Source organism: Anguilla anguilla, chromosome 10, assembly GCF_013347855.1.
Source record: "Anguilla anguilla isolate fAngAng1 chromosome 10, fAngAng1.pri, whole genome shotgun sequence".
Classification (NCBI taxonomy): domain Eukaryota; kingdom Metazoa; phylum Chordata; class Actinopteri; order Anguilliformes; family Anguillidae; genus Anguilla; species Anguilla anguilla.
This window is the reverse complement of record NC_049210.1, coordinates 2,471,352-2,491,700: the sequence shown is the minus strand read 5'-3', so window position 1 is coordinate 2,491,700 and position 20,349 is coordinate 2,471,352. Positions and strand designations below refer to the sequence as shown.

Below are 20,349 nucleotides of genomic sequence, written 5' to 3'. Positions count from 1 at the left end.
GTAGGTCGGGTGCCTGTGGTCTGATTGCTAATGCTGCACATAAAATATCTCCCTACACCTGTCTGTCTGTGTAAGATTGGCTAGTGGACTTTTGCGTGAAAAGAAATATCTGGCGATGTCACACACATCAGGAGTGCGCATGAGAATGTCACATGAAAGGTAATTTATAAATACAGGTATCACCGACCAAAGGATAATAAACACAGGCAGCAGAATATGGAAGAATAGAGGGACGTAAATGAACCTACCCTCGATCTGGTGACTTCTTGACTGCGTTCCCATTACTCTTGTCCCCGGTTGTGCTTTCCATGACGGACTGACGTTAGGGACTTCTCAAGCAATATTTTGTAGGAACGATTATAATTCTGGACAATACTCCTGAAATAGAGTGAATAAAACCGCTTATAGTTCCACCTATAATCCTATAATTGAGTAAGAGTCCTATAATTAATTTCATCAGATCATTTTATTTAGCCTACATCATCTTGAGAATTTTTGAGGGGCAGAATCAAGCTGACAATATCTGACTAAACTACATAAAAACTGTTTTATGCCCAAGTGTAATGAATGATTGATATGTTCTGTAGCCTGGAAACAGAGAATAAAATATGTCCAGGTACCAGTTTCAAGGAGAGGTCAATATTTTTTTTATATCAGATTCATGTATAGTTGTGGTTAATAACGTATGAAAAGTGACTTAGGTGAAATATCACATTTTGAATTAGCCTACTATACAATGAGGTTAACACTACCAGGTATTCAGTTTTACAGTGTAAATCCACAATTTGAGTGCAGTTGGTGGAATATATTTTTATTTTAACTTAAAATTAATCAAACTAACTGTAACTTTAGACTTTGAGATTTCAAGGCTCAAACTCCCTGCAGCAAAAAGTTACTACCTGTCAGAATTCAAAATGTTATGACTTTTTAATATTTAAATTATTAAAATGGTAAACATATGATTTGTGTAGTATGGTGATTAGGAGACTGTGCCTGTAACCCTAAAATGTTACAGGTTTGAGTGCTCTTTGACAAGAGCGTCTGCTAAATGCAAGTATGGTAGCTAAGCTATTTCTATTGCGCCCTAAGTGGGTTACGAAATATAAACTGCCATCATTAGGCAACATTACATTATATCCAATGAACATTGTAGTTATTATAGTTTATGCTACTGTAGTTACCTGTATGAAGGCTACCGACGCTTACTTAAAACTTGGACCAAAATACCTGTTCAAAATGCATGTTGTATACCGTGAACATTAATTAAAATCTATAAAAATTAATCGGCGTTACATAGTAAACTGAAGTACATAAATACAATTTAGTGACGTAACCAAATGTTTCGTTCAAATTTTCGAACTAGCCAATAAAACAAAGGGGGCGTTGCCTATTGCGGCAATTTCGAACTAGTGATTCTTTGCTGGCAGTGTGGAAGTAACCGTAAAGATTTGTATCTACCGATAGACAGTTAGCAAACATTAGCTACACAAGTAGCTGCATTCCAACCGCACATCGCTAAAAAAAATCTAATAGCTATTTTCAGAAATTCTACCACGATGAATGAGGATGATGCCGTTCGAAAACTTTCTCGACTGGGTATTTATTCTTTTTTGTTCGGATGCAACGATAGCGGCTAACTGGCTACTCGGTTAGCATCAGTTAGACTAGCTAGCTAGTTGGGTATGCGGTAGCATCTGGGTAATTAAATGATATGTCGTTTGGTGTGAAGAGTACTTATCTTTTCTGACAATTATGTTTTCCGCTGGTTTGTCATCAATCTGGTAGTCTAAATGTTAGCTAGCCAGCAAACTAACTAGCTCGCTACATTCATTGAAGTGAACATTCCGATGTTTCCTGGTAACTTTTGTTGTGGTTGATCGTATACAGTAAAGGTAGTTTGAGTCAGTCCATTGTTTTATAGTTTAAAGTGTGCATATTCGCACGTTGTACGTTCTCATGTCAAGTGATGTTGTGTCATGTCAAAAAAAAAAACTTTTAGCAGCATTTCAGTTTGACATTTGCATGATAACCTAAACGGTGCGTGACTTGAGTCCATAACACTTATGAACACCCCAGTTATATTCCTCACTGCTAGCTTACCATGTTTATTCGTATCTGTTGCCATCATCAGTGCAAAGGAAGACTAGCTGTATCTAGTTAGCTACGTATATTAGACATATTAGATCGTAAATATGCGTAATGCCTTGCAAATGTGTGTGTTAACGTCAGCCAAGTCTGATTTGACAGACTGACTGATTTGTATTGGTTGGCTTTGTGCTGTTTTCCAGCGATTTTTTAAATCTTCTTGCAGTCTTGCGTCATGTAATTTAAGAGACCACGAAATGTTATACCTTTAAATGTCTTTTACAGCTAAAATGTTTTTTTCCCCTTCTTTGTCCCAAAGAAATGCGCAAGCAGAAGTTAATGGAGTATCTTGCAGCTAAAGGCAAACTGAAGCCTCCCAACCCAAAGTAAGCAGGATAAGCAAAGCTTGGCCAAACCCCGTTTCTGGGACCTTGCTGCTTACTTTATTATTATTCAAGAAGAGATAGGTATTTTCTGTTGCCAAGCTTTTAGCCAGAACCGATACAGAGACGAGGCTATTCTTTCAGGATCCTCACAGTCCAGGGTCTCTGAACACTACTGTTAAGGTGTTTTACAACTACTCAGTTTTTTGCAGAATGTTTCATTGTTTTCCACTGTGGTGGAAATAAACCATACCTTAGGTACGTGATAATTATGGAATGCCTGTCACTAAAGACTCCATGCATGTAGATGAAGCGCCAGATCATTGTTAGTGATGCTATGATGTTTGCCATTGTAGTTCATACATCCTGCTAAGGACATTTTCTAATTCGTTTTTTACCCCTCATACCTTGCATCTCCTCTAAGACCTTACCTGCGAGATGACACCATTAAACACAAAAAGCCAGAGGGAAGTTGTTCAAAAACCAGCAATGTAAGTACAGGTTTATTTCCCTTTTTGTTTGGGTTAGTCAAGTTTCTGTACCATGTACATGTGTGCGGTCACCATTAGTCTCTAGAGAATGTTCGTCAGTCTCTTCATATACCATGCATTGTATATAACCTCGTGTTTATGTTTATAACATATCTTTTTCAGTTAGTCGTTCCAAGCAGATTACATAAAATTATCCCATCTTGTACAGTGATGTCATTGATCACATGCTGTACAGTGATATCATGTCATTGTCCATTGCAGGCTGTCGAGGGAAAAGAGAACCAGGGCAGAGAGCCTCCAAGGTTGCAGTTGGCTGAGAAGCCGAAGCCCCAGTCCTCCGCTGGAGCCACCAGACAGCCTCTCTCTTCTTCTGCAAACGTTCTCGCCGCTCGTGCCCCCGAGTGCCCCCGCTTGCCTGCTCCAGCTGGCGCGTGCCCTGCTGCCACCGCCCGGGCTAGACCACAGCCCCCCCGTGCTCTTCCAGGCCCAGCGGCAGCCCTCAGAGCCACTAAAGCCTGCAGCGTGGCCGATCCAATCGGAGCAGGCGCTCACACCGTGACATCATCCAGAAGTGGTTCCAGAGCAGCCACAACAGGGAGGCCTGCCACAGAGTCCCGGAGTAGACTACGGCCCGTTCCAACTGCAGCGACTTCTGCCAGAACTGCGCCTGTAGCGTCTGCTTTAGCTAAAACGGTCCCCGCGGCAACCGCCCAGGCGAGGACACGCCCCAGCGGCTCCGCCGCCACCCGGCCCGGATTGCACTCTGCCGGGCCGCGCCCCAGCGCCAGCGCCCTGTCGAAAGCACGCGGTAACACGGCGGTTCCCGCCAGGACACGCCCCAGCGCCAGCGCCCCGTTCAAAACGCGTTCCCGCGAGAGCGCCCCGGCCAGTACGGGCCGCGTCACCGCCGCCCCGCCGAGAACGGGCCCCGCCGCGACCGCCTCGTCCAAACCGGGCCCCGGTAAGGCCCCTCCGGCCAGGGGCCCCCCCGCTGTGCGCGCGCCTGCCCCAAAAGCCCCCGCCATTCCCACCGAGGTCTCCTCCAAGAGGAGGTCCGCTCCGGGCCCCACGGGGACCCAGACGCGCTGCGGGGCGCTCCAGAAGAGGGCTGCCGGGCCGGCGGGACGGGGCGGGCCTGTTTTGAGGAGCGCCGGGTCCAGACCCGCGGAGCGCGCTCAGTCTCTCCCCACCACGGCTGCGGCTTCTCTGAGCAAACCCGGAGCCGAATCCGCCAGAGCCTCGGCACGCCCGGCCCAGCGCCCCTCCCAGCCGCCGAGGCCCGGCCCGAAAGCAGCCGCCCCCCAGCGGGGTCGGGCGGGCGGCCGTAGCCTAGCGACCGCCGGCCGCGCGGGCGACGCCGGGGAGGGGCAGCGGGTCACGGCGCTGCAGAGGGCGGTGCGCCAGGCCATGACCGAAATGCGGCGGGGGCGGCGGCTGGCCGGGAGCGGGGCGCAGGGGGAGAGGAAAGGAGACGGCGGCGATGTCGCTGCACCAAACGCGGCCCCCTCCACCATGCCCCCCTCCACCGTGCCCCGCTCCGCCAGGCAGTCCTGCCAGCCCCTCCGGCCCGCGGACCTGAAGACTCCGGCGCGGACGGGGGGGGCGGGGCCTGACATCATTGGCACCGCCCCGCCCCGGGACAGGAAGATGACGACAGCGCAGGAGGAGAGGATGTGAGTTCCCCTGCGCGTTTACTGAGGGAGCCCGCCAGTGTGTCTGGGGTCTTAACTGTACTGAGTCTGACCTGTAAATCACCATAGAGGGAGAGGTGTTGGTGGGTGTGCCTGTATTAGTGGTTGTAGGTAATCCCTGTTAAATGCCCCCAGTATTAGGCATGATGAAAATGGATGGTAAAGTGATTGTGAAATGGAGTTTCTTCATGTAGACCTAGTCATGACTTTTTTTACAGTTCATTTTTGTCCTAAATGTAAGTAATGTACTGGTAACCCTTGGGTGTGAAACAAGTGGTTATTACTTATTGGGGGGGGGGGAAGAAAGGTTTCCGTTTTGGAAATTTTAACGGGTCGTTTTCAGCCCTTTGATTTCCGTCGCTCCCTGTTACAGGCAGAAGCTGCAGGAGTGGCGCCGATCGAAGGGCATTTCGTACAAACGGCCGCCCATGCCTGTTCGCCCGCGCGCGAGGAAGATGGCCGCCACCCCCCAGCACTACTGGACCGCCATGGAGGAGGAGGAGGAGGCCCAGAGCCTGGTCTACAACATCGACCGCTCGCTCACCGACTGCGTTAAGCTGCTCCAGGAGGTAACGCCACCGATCGGCATTTCTGTTGTCCCTGTACGTGTGTACCGTTTGTTACAATGGAGGTCTGGCTCGAGGTTTCATCACTGGAGCAAAGAATATTCGTACAGAATACTCAGTCATTAAAAGATCTGCTTGTAAAACGTCAGATTTTAGTCTGAGCGACTGTAAATCCCTGTTACAGACCGGATATACGGTTGCCATAACTGATGGTTAGTGTGAATGTAATTGTGACTGAGGTCAAGTTAAACCCCTCGGGCCAGTTTTGACTCGCTGTGTGTGTCTGTGTGTCTGTGTGTGTGTGTGTGTGTGTGTGGCACGTGTGGTGTGTGTGTGTGTGTAAGTGTGTGTGTGTGTCTGTGCGTGTGTGTGTGTGTGGTGTGTGTGGCACGTGTGTGTGTGTGGTGTGTGCGTGGTGTGTGTGTGTGTGTGGTGTGTGTGTGTCTGTGCGTGTGTGTGGTGTGTGTGACGCGCGTGTGTGTGTGTGTGTGCGTGTGCGTGTGTGTGTGTGTGTCTGTGCATGTGTCTGTGTGTGTGTGTGTGTGTTCGTGTCTGTGTGTGTGTGCGTGTGCGTGTGTGTGTGTGTTCGTGTCTGTGTGTGTGTGCGTGTGCGTGTGTGTGTGTGTGGTGTGTGTGACGCGTGTGTGTGTGTGTGCGTGTGTGTGTGTGTGTGTGTGTGTGCGTGTGTGTGTGTGTGTGTGTGTGTGTGTGTGCGTGCGTGTGCGTGTGTGTGTGTGTGTGTGTGTGCGTGTGTGTGTGTCCCGTAGGGCTGCTGCTCAGAGCAGGTGCAGCAGGTGCTCTCTCGGGTGCCCATGGCGCAGAAGTTCGCCAAGTACTGGATCTGCCGCGCGCGCCTGATGGAGCGGGAGGGGGAGCTGGAGGTGCTCCCGCTGTTCGAGGAGGCCGTGCGCGTGGTGATGGAGGTGAGGGGATGTTTTTCTGCAGGATGTGAGAAACAGATGTCTCCCTGAAATGGCATTGATGATGATCAAGATTTTTGAAATTGGGAATATGAGGAGACAGATGCTCTACAGTGTCAGTCCACAGTCAGCCTTTCTCCTGACCCTGAAACATGTAGTTTTTTCCTGAGGATTATGGGATTCTGAGTTTTTCTCTCTCGCTCTCTCTCAGCCAGTGGACGAGCTGCGGGTCGTGGTGTTTGAGATTCTAAAGAAGAAGGAAGAAATGTCGGCTGAGGGAGTCGGAGGTCAGTGGGGCTTCAGATTCTCACAGATCCTGATCGTGTTTCTGACCTGGGCAGGAAATGTACTTTTTCATCCACTGGCCACAATCTAGTGTCATACGGCAGCTGTTGTGAATTTAAAACGGTTGATTTCATTTTTGGATCTTTAAAGGGTCTCCAAGTGCGTCCGAGGGTGAAGGAAAGAAGGGCGATGAGGAGGAAGAGGATGATGAGGAGGAAGAGGCCCAGCAGCCCGCTGCCGTCGACCCCGTGACCCCCCGGGCCACGAGCGCTCTGATCTGTGGGGCGAAGGGGGGCTCGTCTGTGGTGAAGTACAAGATCACGGCTACGCCCGGGTGCGTCCCCGCCGCCCCTCGCAAACGCCCAAAACGCCGCTGTCTGTAGTTTCATGAGCTAGAACTGAGAATTTATGGCCGTGGTCTTTAGTGAGGACTGCCTGCTTATGGACTAGGCCTCAAAGGCCCTGGCTAGGTACAGCTGGCTTTTATAGACCCCTTCAAAGTTTGTAGACAGTAATGACGTAACAAAGATGTAATGAAACAAAGTCGGCAAGCTGGCTACGTATGTGATTACGAGAAGCTACTAAGCTTCCGAGATCGGGCCAGTTATCTAGTAAGCTTACCCTACATACAGGTGAAAATCTTCTAGTTCTGTACTTTATAACAGAGATATCACAAAATGGCCCCGTTTAGTGACAAGATATAGAGCAAATTCCACCGTTAAACCCAGATTCTGTGATTTTGTCCGCGATTTGCTCAAAACGGAAAGTGATGAGGCGCTAACCAAAGGTGCTCGGGCTGCATGCTAGCACGTAGCTGACGGCTGGTGTGCTGTGCAGGGGCCGGAGGAGCCAATCGCAGGAGCCCGTGACGCTTGACGGACAGGAGCTGCGCTTCTTCACCCCAGTGCGGCGCTCGGTGCGGATCGAGCGGTCGGCCCCCCGCTACCCCGCCGCTCTCCGGGAGCACGACCCCTGCGTGGCCTCCTTCCGGGACCTGCTGGCCGAGGAGGAGGACGAGGGCCGAGGGGACGAAGAGCACGGCTCCCCGCTCTACGTCTACAGGGAGAACGAGGCGCTGAGGGACCAGGTCCAAATCCAGCTGCAGTACACCTCCGGGCCTGGGGTGTGAGGGCTGGGCGGGGCTTAGACACACACTTTTACTATTGGTCAAGTGTGAACCAATTAAAGGGTCTGTCACTCCTAAGCCACTCAGCTGCCTTCGTCAGTGGAAGCCCAGCCTGAAGGCCCGTGGCTGGTCATACAAGATAAGCAGGTCAAAATATACAATTGGACAGTTACATTTGGTTAATATATAAGGGTATTATAAGCCGGATACCGTTTTTAAACTTAGCTAGGCGCCATTTTCCACATCCTGTCCTAACAGCATGCCTAAGTGGTTTGGGGTGGAAGTGCTTTGCGGATGTTGGAAGTGCAGTTAAAGTGCATTAACGCCGCTATCTTACCCTATCCAGAGCATGAGTGCCACCCTGCTGCTTTGAATTCATGGAGCAATATGTCAGCAATGTGTAAAATACCACTGTGTCCTGCTTCTTTTTTATGTTTTAAATGTAAATATGCTGTATGTAATTTTTTTTAAAAATGTATTTAAGCGTGTTATTATGGATGAATTATTTGAACTGTTTTATATGTGTCCTTTGCCTTTGACGATTGTATTATTGGAGATTAATTAAAACTGGTTTATGCAATGCTGTACGTGGGAGTGAGCAATATATAAAAAAGTGGGGGGGGTTACGAGCGGTGGGGGGGGTTACGAGCGGTGGGGGGGGTCGGGAGTGAGGGCGTGAGGAGGAGTACAGCTTTTTGTTGAACTGTGCTGCCTACATGTGGCCTTATCTGGTACTGCATTGTTGAAGCACTCAAACTGAAAAGAGCAAGTGCAGGACTTCAAATTAGGCTCAAAATTAGGCCAACCTAAACTTTGCCCGCCCAGAGACACTGGCTTTTTGTTTAATGTTATACGGAAGGATTCACAATATAATTAAATGCAATTGTTACACAAGAGTTTTTTTTAAACATATTTATCAAGAAAATATTTCCTTTTCTGTTATTTATTTTCTGGATCGATTTTTGAGTTATTAACCATCATTGTGTTAAATATGGAGGGATAAAACTAATAAATCATACTGTGAATTAAAAAAAAAAAAAGTGATTATGGTTTCAAAACTAAAAGAGAACGGTAGGAACTGTATGTTCCCAGCACGCCCAAATTGTGTTGCGAAGTAGGAGATGCTGCAAGAGCAAGTGCTAAACAAACCGTTTTGATTTGTGCCTTTTGACTTCATCCAAAATGTATGATGATGGTTTGTTTACTTATTTAGTACTGTGTGCTTCCCACAGACCTGTCCCTGTGTAGATGTGGCGGATGGTTACCAGAGATGACCTGGAAACGGACAGGGTAGGACAGCATTGCTGACCTCATTGGCTCTCCCATCGGCTCACTCATTGGCTGTAGGCCAACGCTTTGTGCATGAACAAAATGTTGTTGACGGTATTCACTATTCAGTGTACAGGATTCAGCCTCTGTGTGGCCTCCATCACTCTAAAAATGTCCAGAGCCATTGAATTCTCACAAAGTACAAAATACAACAATCTTATAGCATGGGCTTTCCTTTGACAGAGAGGGAGATTTTGTGTGTGTGTGTGTGTGTGTGTGTGTGTGTGTGTGTGTGTGTGTGTGTGTGTGTGTGTGTGTGTGTGTGTGTGTGTGTGTGTGAGAGAGAGAGTGTGTGTGTGTGTGTGTGGTGTGTGTGTGTGTGTGTGTGTGTGTGTGTGTGTGTGGTGTGTGTGTGTGTGTGTGTGTGTGTGTGAGAGAGTGTGTGTGTGTGTGTGTGTGTGTGTGTGTGTGTGTGTGTGTGTGTGTGTGTGTGTGTGTGTGTGTGTGTTTTATCAGTATGCTTTCAAGTGTGCCATCGGTGTCTTAGCCGTCGCTGTGAAATGAGATGCCGCCGCAGAAATGTAAAATAAGCTTCTTAACTGCAGAACTGTGATTTGCATTTGGATCTGTGAATCACACGCTGTGTGCTCTCCACACCAGTCTCCTGCACTGTGTTCAGCACTGGCCTGAATGTGCGGTGTGAGGCTGTGTGTGTGTGTGCGCCCGTGTGTGTGAGCGCGTGCCCGTGTGTGTGTGTGTGCCCACGTGTGTGTGCATCGAGCGTGCCCGTATGGTTGTGTGTGCGCGCGTGTGTGTGTGCGTCGCTGTGTGTGTGTGTGTGCATACGTGTGTGTCGAGTGTGCCCGTGTGTGTACGTGCGTGTGTCGAGTGTGTGTGTGTGTGTGTGCCCACCCGCATGTGCGTGTGGCTGTGTGTGTGTGTGTGTATATGTTGAGTGTGCCCACGTGTGTGGCTGTGCGTGTGTGTGTGTGGCTGTGCGTGTGTGTGTGCGTGCGCACACGCAGGCATGTGAGCGCTGGCGCGCGCGTTCCTGGCTCATGGCAACACCGGCTAAATATAGCTCAGCGCCGGCGCCGCGCGGAGAGGCCAGGGCTGCTTCTGACGCGCGCGGGATCCCCTCAGCGAACAGCTCCCCCTGTCCGCTCCGTCCTTTCCTCTCTTCTTTCCCCCTCTCTTCTTTTTTCTCTGCTTTATTGGTTTCTGCGCTCCGTCTCTCTGCCTCATGCCAGGGAACTCTGCTGCCAGGGCCGGGATTGGTGGGCTTGTTGCTATGGGCGGCGGTGGATTTATTAAGTTAAGCATTAGGGAAGCTAAAGAGGAGACACGGCAGGGGGTCTGGTGTCTGTCTCGGTACTGAAATGTTTATCTCTCGCAAACGCTCACTTCAACATGTTGGGGTGTGCTCGCATGAATCTGGATAAACGCACACCAGGCACACAATATATATCACATGCGCAAAGCTCTTACATAAGCACGTTAAAACATTCTGTGCTGCTTTTTTTTTTTTCTCACGTATGAAATGATGTGTAAGCATTTTTTTCCACAAAACTTCAGCTCAGAGGGCAAGTCAAGGTCAGCGCTCACAGACACGGATCTGCACCTCTTCTCATCTAAAATGCGCGCTCCAGTGTCACTGTAGACCAGGGTATTCAGGATTTATGTAGACCTTGTACATTGTGCATGACATCCAGTAAAGCTCACCTGTCAGTGCATAAAACATAATCACAATTTGTGGCTACTATACTGGCAGTGTACTTGAAAGGGTTGTGAAACACAGCAGAATTTTGAGCACACAAGTGTATATCTCCCCATTATTTGTGGATCACCATCTGTCAGCAACTGATGTCACTCCATAAATGCTTGTGTGCCTGCTTCAATTGGATAATATTTTCATAAATGCAAGAATATATATGATGTCATATTATTCAAAACAATTTGCTATACCAGACCCAGCTAGCCAAGTGCCTATTGGTCTTGCCAGAAAACCTGCTAGCAGTCTGCTAGTGATAGGTCCATTCACAATTTAATGTTCTTTTACTGCAGATCCATATGACTGTCTCACCTTCCCTAGCCGCTAGTGATCCATTTGTGTACCTTATATAAATTGTATATATTTTATATTTAAAGTTGCCAAGAGATGAGTTCTCTTACTGCTTTATTTTCTTTAGTTGTAGATCCTGTTGATCAAGGTTCAGTCGATTGACTCCCTGCATTTGCATTTTTTTCTGTTGTTTTGAAGCTTTGAAAAAGCCAGTGTTTTGTTGGCCTTTTAGTAAATCTAGTGCATTTCTTGTGGCAGTGAGTACAAATATACAGCATGTGCCGCACTGGCTTTCAGAGGTCACCAGAAGTTCAAGCAGCGGCAGAATTCTGTTTCGTAGAACGGTAACCGCTCTGTTTCAGTCACGCTATCGAATTGGAAGTGGATGCATAATTTACAGTCGTGTGGGGGGGGGGGGGGGGGGTCTGTGACGACACCTCAATCTCCGGGGAAGGTTATCGCCATGGTTTCCTGACTCTTTCGCTGCACGTGCTGCCTTGTCCAGGTGATGTCATCGCGCTGCCAGTCTCCCGTGACAGATGGACGGACGGACGGACAGACAGACAGACAGACGGACGGACGGACGGACAGACAGATGGGCACAGGGGATCGTTGTGGCGTCAGCTCAGCGGGAGGTCAGGTGCAGCATGGGAAATAACCCGTCGCTGTCTGGCGGGACGCCCGTTGGGGTGTTGGATGCCCTTGGGCTGCTCCCAGTCCCAGCTCCTGCAGCCACGCGCTCCAGGCAGAGAGGGGGTCACTGAGGGCGTCTGTTACAGACCAGGCTGTGAGAGCAGCGTTTACTGACTGAGGCTGAGTGAGCAGCGTTTACTGACTGAGGCTGAGTGAGCAGCGTTTACTGACTGAGGCTGTCTGTTACAGAGCAGGCTGTGAGAGCAGCGTTTACTGACTGAGGCTGTCCGTTACAGAGCAGGCTGTGTGAGCAGCGTTTACTGACTGAGGCTGTCTGTTACAGAGCAGGCTGTGTGAGCAGCGTTTACTGACTGAGGCTGTCTGTTACAGAGCAGGCTGTGTGAGCAGCGTTTACTGACTGAGGCTGTCTGTTACAGAGCAGGCTGTGTGAGCAGCGTTTACTGACTGAGGCTGTCTGTTACAGAGCAGGCTGTGAGAGCAGCGTTTACTGACTGAGGCTGATCCAAAATAGTCAGAACCATTTCAGGTACAGGAAAAGCAACTTTCCATTTAAAGAATTTTTTTTTTTAACTAAATGCTTGAATATTATGAATCCCAATCCAAGAGAAGTATGCAATTGCAACATGACTGTCTCTAGCAGATTTTTCACATTTAAAATAGTTATTACTGTGACAGAGAAATGATCACTTGGCAGTTTACTGCTGCATCATATGACACACATTTTCCATAATCACAAAATACAGTTGCAAAGATAACCGCTTTATGTCTTGCAATGGAGACAAACAGCAACCAGTTTTACTCTCTGCTAACCAACTTGCAACATCAGGATGGGTTTATAAATCATTTCAGCGCTTATGAACGAGTCTCTACTGAAATCCACCCTTTCCTACAATCACATCCTGTTTGTTGCTTGAATGGGATCCCTTCCTTTTATGAAGCACAGCTAAATGTATTCGAGTGGCCAAGAGGACACTGGCGCGGGTGAAAATGCCGCGTGCCGCGGTTAAGGCGAGAGACCTCCAGGGTTTACGCTGACCGGCCCGCTCTTAGCCGGACCGCCACTTCCTGTCCGTCATCCCCCGCTGACAGAACGGCACAGCTGAGCAGCTCGGTCCGGCCCGCAGCTGCCAACAAACCGCACAGCCTGCGTGTGCTGCTCTACCCCCACCGCTCCTCCAGCAGCGCACACACACACACACACATACACACACACACACACACACACATACACACACACACACACACACACACACATACACACACACACACACAATGTACAGAGAATCATACACACACACACACACGCACACAACGTACAGAATCATACACACACACACGTACAGAGAATCATACACACACACGCACGTACAGAGAATCATACACACACACACACACACACAACGTACAGAGAATCATACACACACACACACACACACGTACAGAGAATCATACACACACACACACACGCACGTACAGAGAATCACACACACACACAACGTACAGAGAATCATACACACACACACACACACACGTACAGAGAATCATACACACACACACACAACGTACGGAGAATCATACACACACACACACAACGTACGGAGAATCATACACACACACACACGTACAGAGAATCATACACACACACACGCGCACACACACACGTACAGAGAATCATACACACACACACACACACAACGTACGGAGAATCATACACACACACACAACGTACGGAGAATCATACACACACACACACAACGTACGGAGAATCACACACACACACACACACACACACAACGTACGGAGAATCATACACACACACACGTACAGAGAATCACACACACACAACGTACAGAGAATCATACACACACACACACAACGTACGGAGAATCATACACACACACACACACACACACAACGTACGGAGAATCATACACACACACACACGTACAGAGAATCATACACACACACACACACACACACACAACGTACGGAGAATCACACACACACGCACACACACACACGTACAGAGAATCATACACACACACACACAACGTATGGAGAATCACACACACGCACACACACACACGTACAGAGAATCACACACACACACACACAACGTACGGAGAATCACACACACACACACACGCGCACACACACAACATACAGAGAATCACACGCACGCTCGCCCAGTAGTGACGTGTAAATTTGGCCACTCGGGGCCGTTTGAGGAGTCTGGCTTCCAGCCGTCTCAAACACACCCCAGTCGCAGTCATGAATGTGCATAAACAGATCTTATGTGAACAATGTACTAAAATGGGTAGAGCCAGGGGTGCTGTTTAATGAAGCAGGATTACGGAGTTAGCTGGATGACTGCAAACCCGGAGTAAAACCCAGAACCCTCCCAAATCTGGAGCATGGACTGAAGTGAATGGAGTTTACTCCAGGTTTTACTCAGCACTGTTATCCAGCTGACTCTGTAATCCCGCGTCATGATGCATGAATACATTTTACAAAAGCGTGTTCATTTCCAACACCCTGCCCACCCTCCAGCACTTTTCTGCAGTTCCCTCCCTCCCATTTAACAGCAGTTTTGTTGCGTAGAGAACAGCTGGGGGCTGGGGGCTGGGGGCTGGCGGGTGGGTGGGGGGGTGGGACACACGTGAAGAATTCCAGCAACAGCTGCTCCTGCTGTCATTCTTTGTTAGCTTTTATTTATATATATTTATTTTATTTTTTTTGCACCTGCCACCCACTGTAGTCCCCTCTAATTTAACAGTCTCTCCGTTGTCTCTGTCCCTAAATCTGCTGAAGTCCTCTGATATGTAGATGATTAAAATTTAAGTCTGACAGTTCCTGCTAGTGTAGTATCCCTGGTGCAAAAACAACATGGGAGAGGTCTGTGTCTGCTTCTTGGTGTGTGTAAAAAAAAAAAAAAAAAAAAAAAGACAGATGGAAGTTCTGTTCTCACTCCGGATATCTTTCTGAATTGAAACACCTTTTGAAAACCACCCCACCCCCAAGATGAAAGCTCCTATCCACGTACACAGCACCAGTAATAAGTCTGCGCAAAGCCTAGAGCTCACTGCTCGATCGATGATTTCCATTTCAAGGCGTCTCTCTTCTTCCGATTACCATCTCACCACTTAGAAACCATTCCCCGGAACCCTTAATAAAGGCTTTTAGAAAGTGAGCCAAACACTCATACACACAAAAATGCTTGGCAATTTCTCTTCCGACTCCTAAATTTGAGACTTCCCTTAAGAGACCAGAAACGACTCTGGTCTGAGTCACTTTCCACACCCGAGCCATTATGCCCACAGAAACGAATCTGATTTTATACCTGCGGTTCACAGGACAAGGTCAGCCTCTCCGTGCCTCCTGAAAATAAAATTTACGGCCTGCTGCAGCGTCGGTTGGCAGCCCGGTCTCCGCGGCTGCCTCGATTCCGCGTTTAACTGCTCCAGGCACGCACCCAATCCGCTCAAACGAGCACAAAACTCTGCGCAGCTTTGGCGACTACTAGTGGCCAAGCAGTTCCACTGCAGAGGCTCTCCGGCTTCTGTGAAAGCGGCTACTTTCGTCACCCCCTGTAATTCCACCCTCAGATCTTCTCGTCTTCCATCTTAAAAAACATATCCAACCTTTCCTGGAAAGTTAAGTCCGTTTTCCTCAGCAAAGAATTTATTTATTTATTACTGAAAGAAACTTGATAGAGTTTTACAGCAGAACACACGACTGAAACAGCTGCCATTTCACCTAACACAGTACAGGAATAAGGATGTTGTTAAAACTCATATATATAGTAAAAACAATAATAAAAAATAAAATAAAAACTATTGCTCCCATACGGTTGTACGACAAATTCTTTGCTGTGGAGGAGAGTAAAATTAAATTAAAATGTAAAGGAAAGGTTCACATCAAGCTAAATGTCAACAGTGAGATTTTTTTTTCTTTTCTTTTTTTTTTTAAAGTGCAACAACACGTGGCAAAGAAATTAACACTAAACACACACTCTAACCTGTCAGAAAATCATTGCTTTACTATATTTCTTTAAATTTTGATATCAATGAGGTACTGTTGTATGTTGTTCTGAAGAGTCACCTCAGTTTGTAATGGGAAATAGTTATGTATGCCACGAGAGTTCAATGTTGCCCTGTAAACTCTTTGTTGCTTTTCTGTTTTGATTTCAATATATAGTTTCTTCACAAAAATAAAAAGAAAAAAAAACCTTAAAAGGTCTATGGTTGATTAATACCAACATACAGTAACCAGAATAAGCAATAAATTAACACAAGGCAGCTCCGAACCGGAACAGGCATGCGCAATTTTAAAATACTTTTAAAAAAAAGGACCCAATGTCACATTGGATTCCCTCAAGTTATCTTTTGTGCTAAATTAACATGTAGCTTGAACTTATCAAGCTACACACTTTAGAATGGGGAGGGGGGGGAAAAAACTGTTCAATATATAATTTGGAAAATTGGCTTAGATGTCTAGGGTAAGTGGACAAGATAAAAAGGCTCTAATAACGTCTTAAGTAAACAGTTTAAAGTATACAGTTAAATTCTTTAACTATAGAGGCGCTAAACTCTTCCATTCATTCTCAGAATAAAAGAAAGCTGAAGGATAAAAGGAAAAAACCCTCCTGGACAAATTATCTGCATGCCTAGATCAAATAAGCATGTTCTGCAAGAATTCATAATTCTGTAATTCATATATATTTTTCTTTTAGGTATTTAAAAATAATTCTATGCTGGTTTGTTCAAAGTTATTTTCTTTTAAAGTATACTCTTTTCTGAATCTTTAACCATCCATCCATGCATTTCTGTCCAAAGTACAACTGTGATCGAACTTGAATTGTTCCATGTACTCAATGAATCAGTCCGACCGATCTTGGAGATAAAAGAATCACTGGTGCTTGCCTCTGCAGGTCCAAATGTACTTAGAGTGAACTGAAGAGTTAAAAGGTGACTCTTTAAGAACATTAAAAGTTCCGGTCGTAAGTCCTTATAAAACTCCAGAAGGAAGTGGTAAATTATCCGTGTTCCGGCAGCACTTTCGGACCACATGGGCTGCTTCAGGACCCGGCGTGCTGGTTCTTCTCTTACCGGCTTCTTAAGTGACTCCTTTCGCTTGCTCATATGTAAGACTGAAGCTTTGTTAAATCCTCCGCACTCCATAGAGTATTTTGAAGCTATGATATTCGTTTACGTTTTATATTTAAACGGATATGACGAAAGGTTTAATCAGACTTGTGTGCCACTGGTGAAAATTTAACCTGGACAGCTTGCTAAATGTAACAGAATAGCACCATCTCCTAACCACATCCACAAACTTGGATGACACATGAGTGTAATTTAAGTATTTGTTGAGCTACCATGTAACAATTCTGGTGGACCTTTTCCGGTGGAGATCCCCCCCCCAAATCTCACATTCCAGTTTTTCATTGCGCTGAGAGGCGTGCCGTCGCTACACAGTTAGTATTAAGTAGCGTTATTAGCCTATTTCTAATCATTAGGTTTAGTCCTATTCTGTTCGCTTCACGTACCGTGCACCACTGTTTTGCCTCCAGCCCGATGCGACTGTTCCTCCCTAACTTTTCTCACGAATTACTTTGGACACCTACACCGGCTATTTAGCAGCTGCTAGCCGTTGGCAGACAGTAATACACTGGATGTTGGTTTAAAATTTTTTTAACTCTCATTCTGTTAAATATAACACGTATGCACATAACTTTATATACTTTCAAATCTTTATAATATTAGCTAATATTTCCGGTCCAGGTAAAATTTTTATAAATATAGCTAGCTATTTTCAAAAGAATCTGATTTAATACGCTGCTGTGTTGTGATTATTGTGAAATCTGAGTTGCTGGTTTACATGGGGAGATTTAGAATTGACAGTAAAAAACATTTTAACAATGGGAAATCTCTTTACTTACTAGCTAGCTATTTTTAGCTAGCTAGTTAGCTAGCTATCCACCTAAACTTTTTAAAAACAAAATTCTTTTTATACGACAATATTTCTCAGTCAAATGTACTTTATTTACTCCACGATATTAGTATTTAATGTTCGATTCGTCATGCACGTAATATTCTCTCATATTTTGCGTTTTGCTCACGTTGTAGTGAACCTTTCAGCATTGCAACTAGCTAGCTAGCTACCCAGCTACCAAGCTAGATCAGTCGTCATCCACGTCGTCGCCCTCGGATTCTTCTCTTCTTTCGTACATTTTATCCCTCTGTCTCTCCTGGATCTCTTTCATCTCCTCTGCGTAGCGAGAGAACGCCCCCCCAAACTTGCTCCACGCTTTGAAGGGGACAGTAATTGAGTTTCTGTAGCTGGGCTTTACCTCACTGACTCTGAGGAACACCCCGTATTTGTTGGACCCCACGTCAAAGAAGAACCTCTTGGAGTCCACCATGATGGACGTGCCCTCCGGAAGCTCGCCGTAGCCCCCGGCTCCTCCGCCACCGGCCAGTTCCTCGTCATCCCCTCCGTAGTCATCTATCAGCTTGGCTAGGGCGTCTCGAAATTCTATCAAGCCCTGAGCGGGAAGGGCGATGGTCTGACCGGACTGCATGCCGCCACCGGGGCCTCCTCCCACTCCGAACCCAGGCCCACGGTTGACGGTCTGCCGGATCCTGAGAAACCTCCCCCTCTGGTTCTCCTTCAGATCGAGGTAGTATTTTCGGTTTTCTCTGACCAAGAACTCACTCTTCAAGGCCCGTCTAGGCCCGCCGTCCTCACCACCGGAGGACTGAGCGATCTGCTCGGGGCTACTGGGCCCAAGTTGGGCGTAGTGCTCAATAAAGTCCCCAAGGTAGTCACGAAACTCCGCCGCTACTGACATGGAAAGGGTCAGACGACTTTTGGAGCCCCCGGCGCCGACCTCGGCGATCTTGATGAACCTGCCCTTCGCGTTTTGTTTTACATCCAAGTAAAATCGCTTGTTCTGGATGTCAAGGCGCTTTGACGCCAGTTCCTGGGTCTCCTGCTCCCTCTGAAAGTGCTGAAACCCGCTGCCGCCTCCCCCTCCACCTCCGCCACCACCTCCACCACCGCTACTGCCACCGCGCTCGCTCCCACTGTCTCCATCCGCCATCTTCGCCACCAGCAGCCAGCTTCTCCCTTCTGCGTAGCTTCCCCCTCCCGTGCACACCCCCTTCGCAGTTTCATCAGAGTCCCGCCCACTATGCACTTATTGGCCTTACATCTGCCAATCAACAACAGCACAGACCGCAGTTGTTTCCTAGTAGGTGCATTTTAGTTGCCAGTCACTTCGATTTTACTCGACTCCATCGATATAATTCGTAGAATTGCTAAACCATATAAACCATTTCTCCCAATCTGTTTTGCAATCGCATTCTCGTCGACAGTGACGATAGATTTGTCGTCATTTTGTATTTTCTCATTGGTCACACTTTGGCTGTGTCCCAAACCGCATACTTCCATGCTCCGAGTGCACATAGCGAGCATGCCGCCATCTTGGAGTGCGAGTCCAAACCGAAGTTCGGTAGTGCGGAGCACGGATAAAGTACCCGGATGCGCACTCCATTTGATCAAAATTTGAAGTGTGCATCCGTGCATGCTCCGACTGGGAAAAATACCACAATTCCTTTCGCGAAAACGGCCAAAAACAACGGTAATGGCGGATGACAGTCTAGTGTAGGCTACTCTCTCGGATTGGAAACTGAAATCATGTCATAGGAAAATGGTAAACAGGAGTTGGTGTATAAATAAAGTGGTACAGTGTTAATGAATAACGCAATATGTAAAGTATCAGTTGTTTTTATTAGTTTAAAGATATGTACTTTTAACGAGTGTAACGAGCTATATTGAATACATCGGTGCTAATCGTCGGGTCCAGTCTTGAATTATAAACTGCCGTTTTATTCTCGCCACTGCCCATCTTTTCATTTAATTTGAAATACACCCCTTGCCTATGGAGTAGCCACCACAAACATGACCGGCTCCATAAATGTTGCCTAACTGAGTACCCAGCGCGAAAGTATACAGCGCGAAAATAATGAAAAAACAGACACGACTGTTTACAATGAAATGGCAACTTTATTATGGGGTTGACAGTACACTGAAAGCTATCCAAACTGCAATTAATATTTTCCAAGCTATCGTTGCCTTCCACTGCTCTTCTGACAGCAAAAAGGAGAATTCAATTGAAGTGGCTAGCTCGCAAAAAGTTGCTGATATTAGCCTACTGGTTAGTCTAGATCATAATATTTCAGTAGCCTACTACTACTTTAGTGTGAGTATCTATCGACCGGGTTCGTTCGGTAGACAGAAAAACATCAGATTTTCAACTGTAGTCTATGTAAAATAGGCGAAATATAAGTAACAACCTGTACCTAGTTATGTAGAAAAAAACGTTCTTGTTATCCTCCGGAGGTAATTCTTTCAGTACTTTCGCGATTTTCGCCCAGTGCTAGCTTTAGTTGCTACGGGGACATGTATCTGCCACTGCATAGAGATTAATGGAACTTGTCTTTACTTGAGATCATATTGTAGAAGTGTCCCGTCTTGTGTATTTCAGGTTAATATGAAAAAGGCTGGTCCCTACTAGCATTTCTAGCGATCCGTTACATATTCACAGTTGTAACCCAAGTAGCAGGAAGCAAAATAGCCATTAAGAAGAAGCGACATTTGCACTACTTAATGTTCGCGATTATGGAATTAATTAGAATATCAATATAACTAAAATGTATATGTATTAAGTAAGATTTTTTCCCATTTAGACAGTTATGTGTAATTTTTACAAGACTTGCATTTAAATAGGTAACGGAGTCCAGTCCGCTTGAT

At 46.8% G+C, this 20,349-nt stretch overlaps 2 protein-coding genes across 2 annotated transcripts; one reads left to right on the top strand and one right to left on the bottom strand.

Annotated features, from left to right (window-relative positions):
- The first annotated feature begins 1,388 nt into the window (after window positions 1–1,388).
- Window positions 1,389–8,127, top strand: ckap2l (cytoskeleton associated protein 2-like). Its single transcript, XM_035435817.1, has 9 exons — window positions 1,389–1,596; window positions 2,405–2,471; window positions 2,893–2,959; window positions 3,221–4,632; window positions 5,024–5,219; window positions 5,984–6,139; window positions 6,348–6,423; window positions 6,572–6,755; window positions 7,259–8,127. The coding sequence occupies exons 1-9, from the start codon at window positions 1,557–1,559 to the stop codon at window positions 7,548–7,550; spliced, it is 2,490 nt and encodes an 829-aa protein (XP_035291708.1). The 5' UTR covers window positions 1,389–1,556; the 3' UTR covers window positions 7,551–8,127.
- A 7,064-nt stretch (window positions 8,128–15,191) lies between these two features.
- On the bottom strand, window positions 15,192–18,672 carry LOC118206220 (transcriptional activator protein Pur-beta). Its single transcript, XM_035378586.1, has one exon. It carries the CDS (start codon window positions 18,635–18,637, stop codon window positions 17,714–17,716), a length of 924 nt encoding a protein of 307 aa, XP_035234477.1. The 5' UTR covers window positions 18,638–18,672; the 3' UTR covers window positions 15,192–17,713.
- Between the last annotated feature and the right edge of the window lie 1,677 nt (window positions 18,673–20,349).

Coding starts and splice junctions, on each gene's coding strand:
- LOC118206220 (XM_035378586.1), bottom strand. CDS start 18,637: ATGGCGGATGGAGACAGTGGGAGCGAGCGCGGTGGCAGTAGCGGTGGT.
- ckap2l (XM_035435817.1), top strand. CDS start 1,557: ATGAATGAGGATGATGCCGTTCGAAAACTTTCTCGACTGG. Junction 2,472..2,892: donor CTGAAGCCTCCCAACCCAAA/GTAAGCAGGATA, acceptor ATCTCCTCTAAG/ACCTTACCTGCGAGATGACA. Junction 6,140..6,347: donor CCGTGCGCGTGGTGATGGAG/GTGAGGGGATGT, acceptor GCTCTCTCTCAG/CCAGTGGACGAGCTGCGGGT.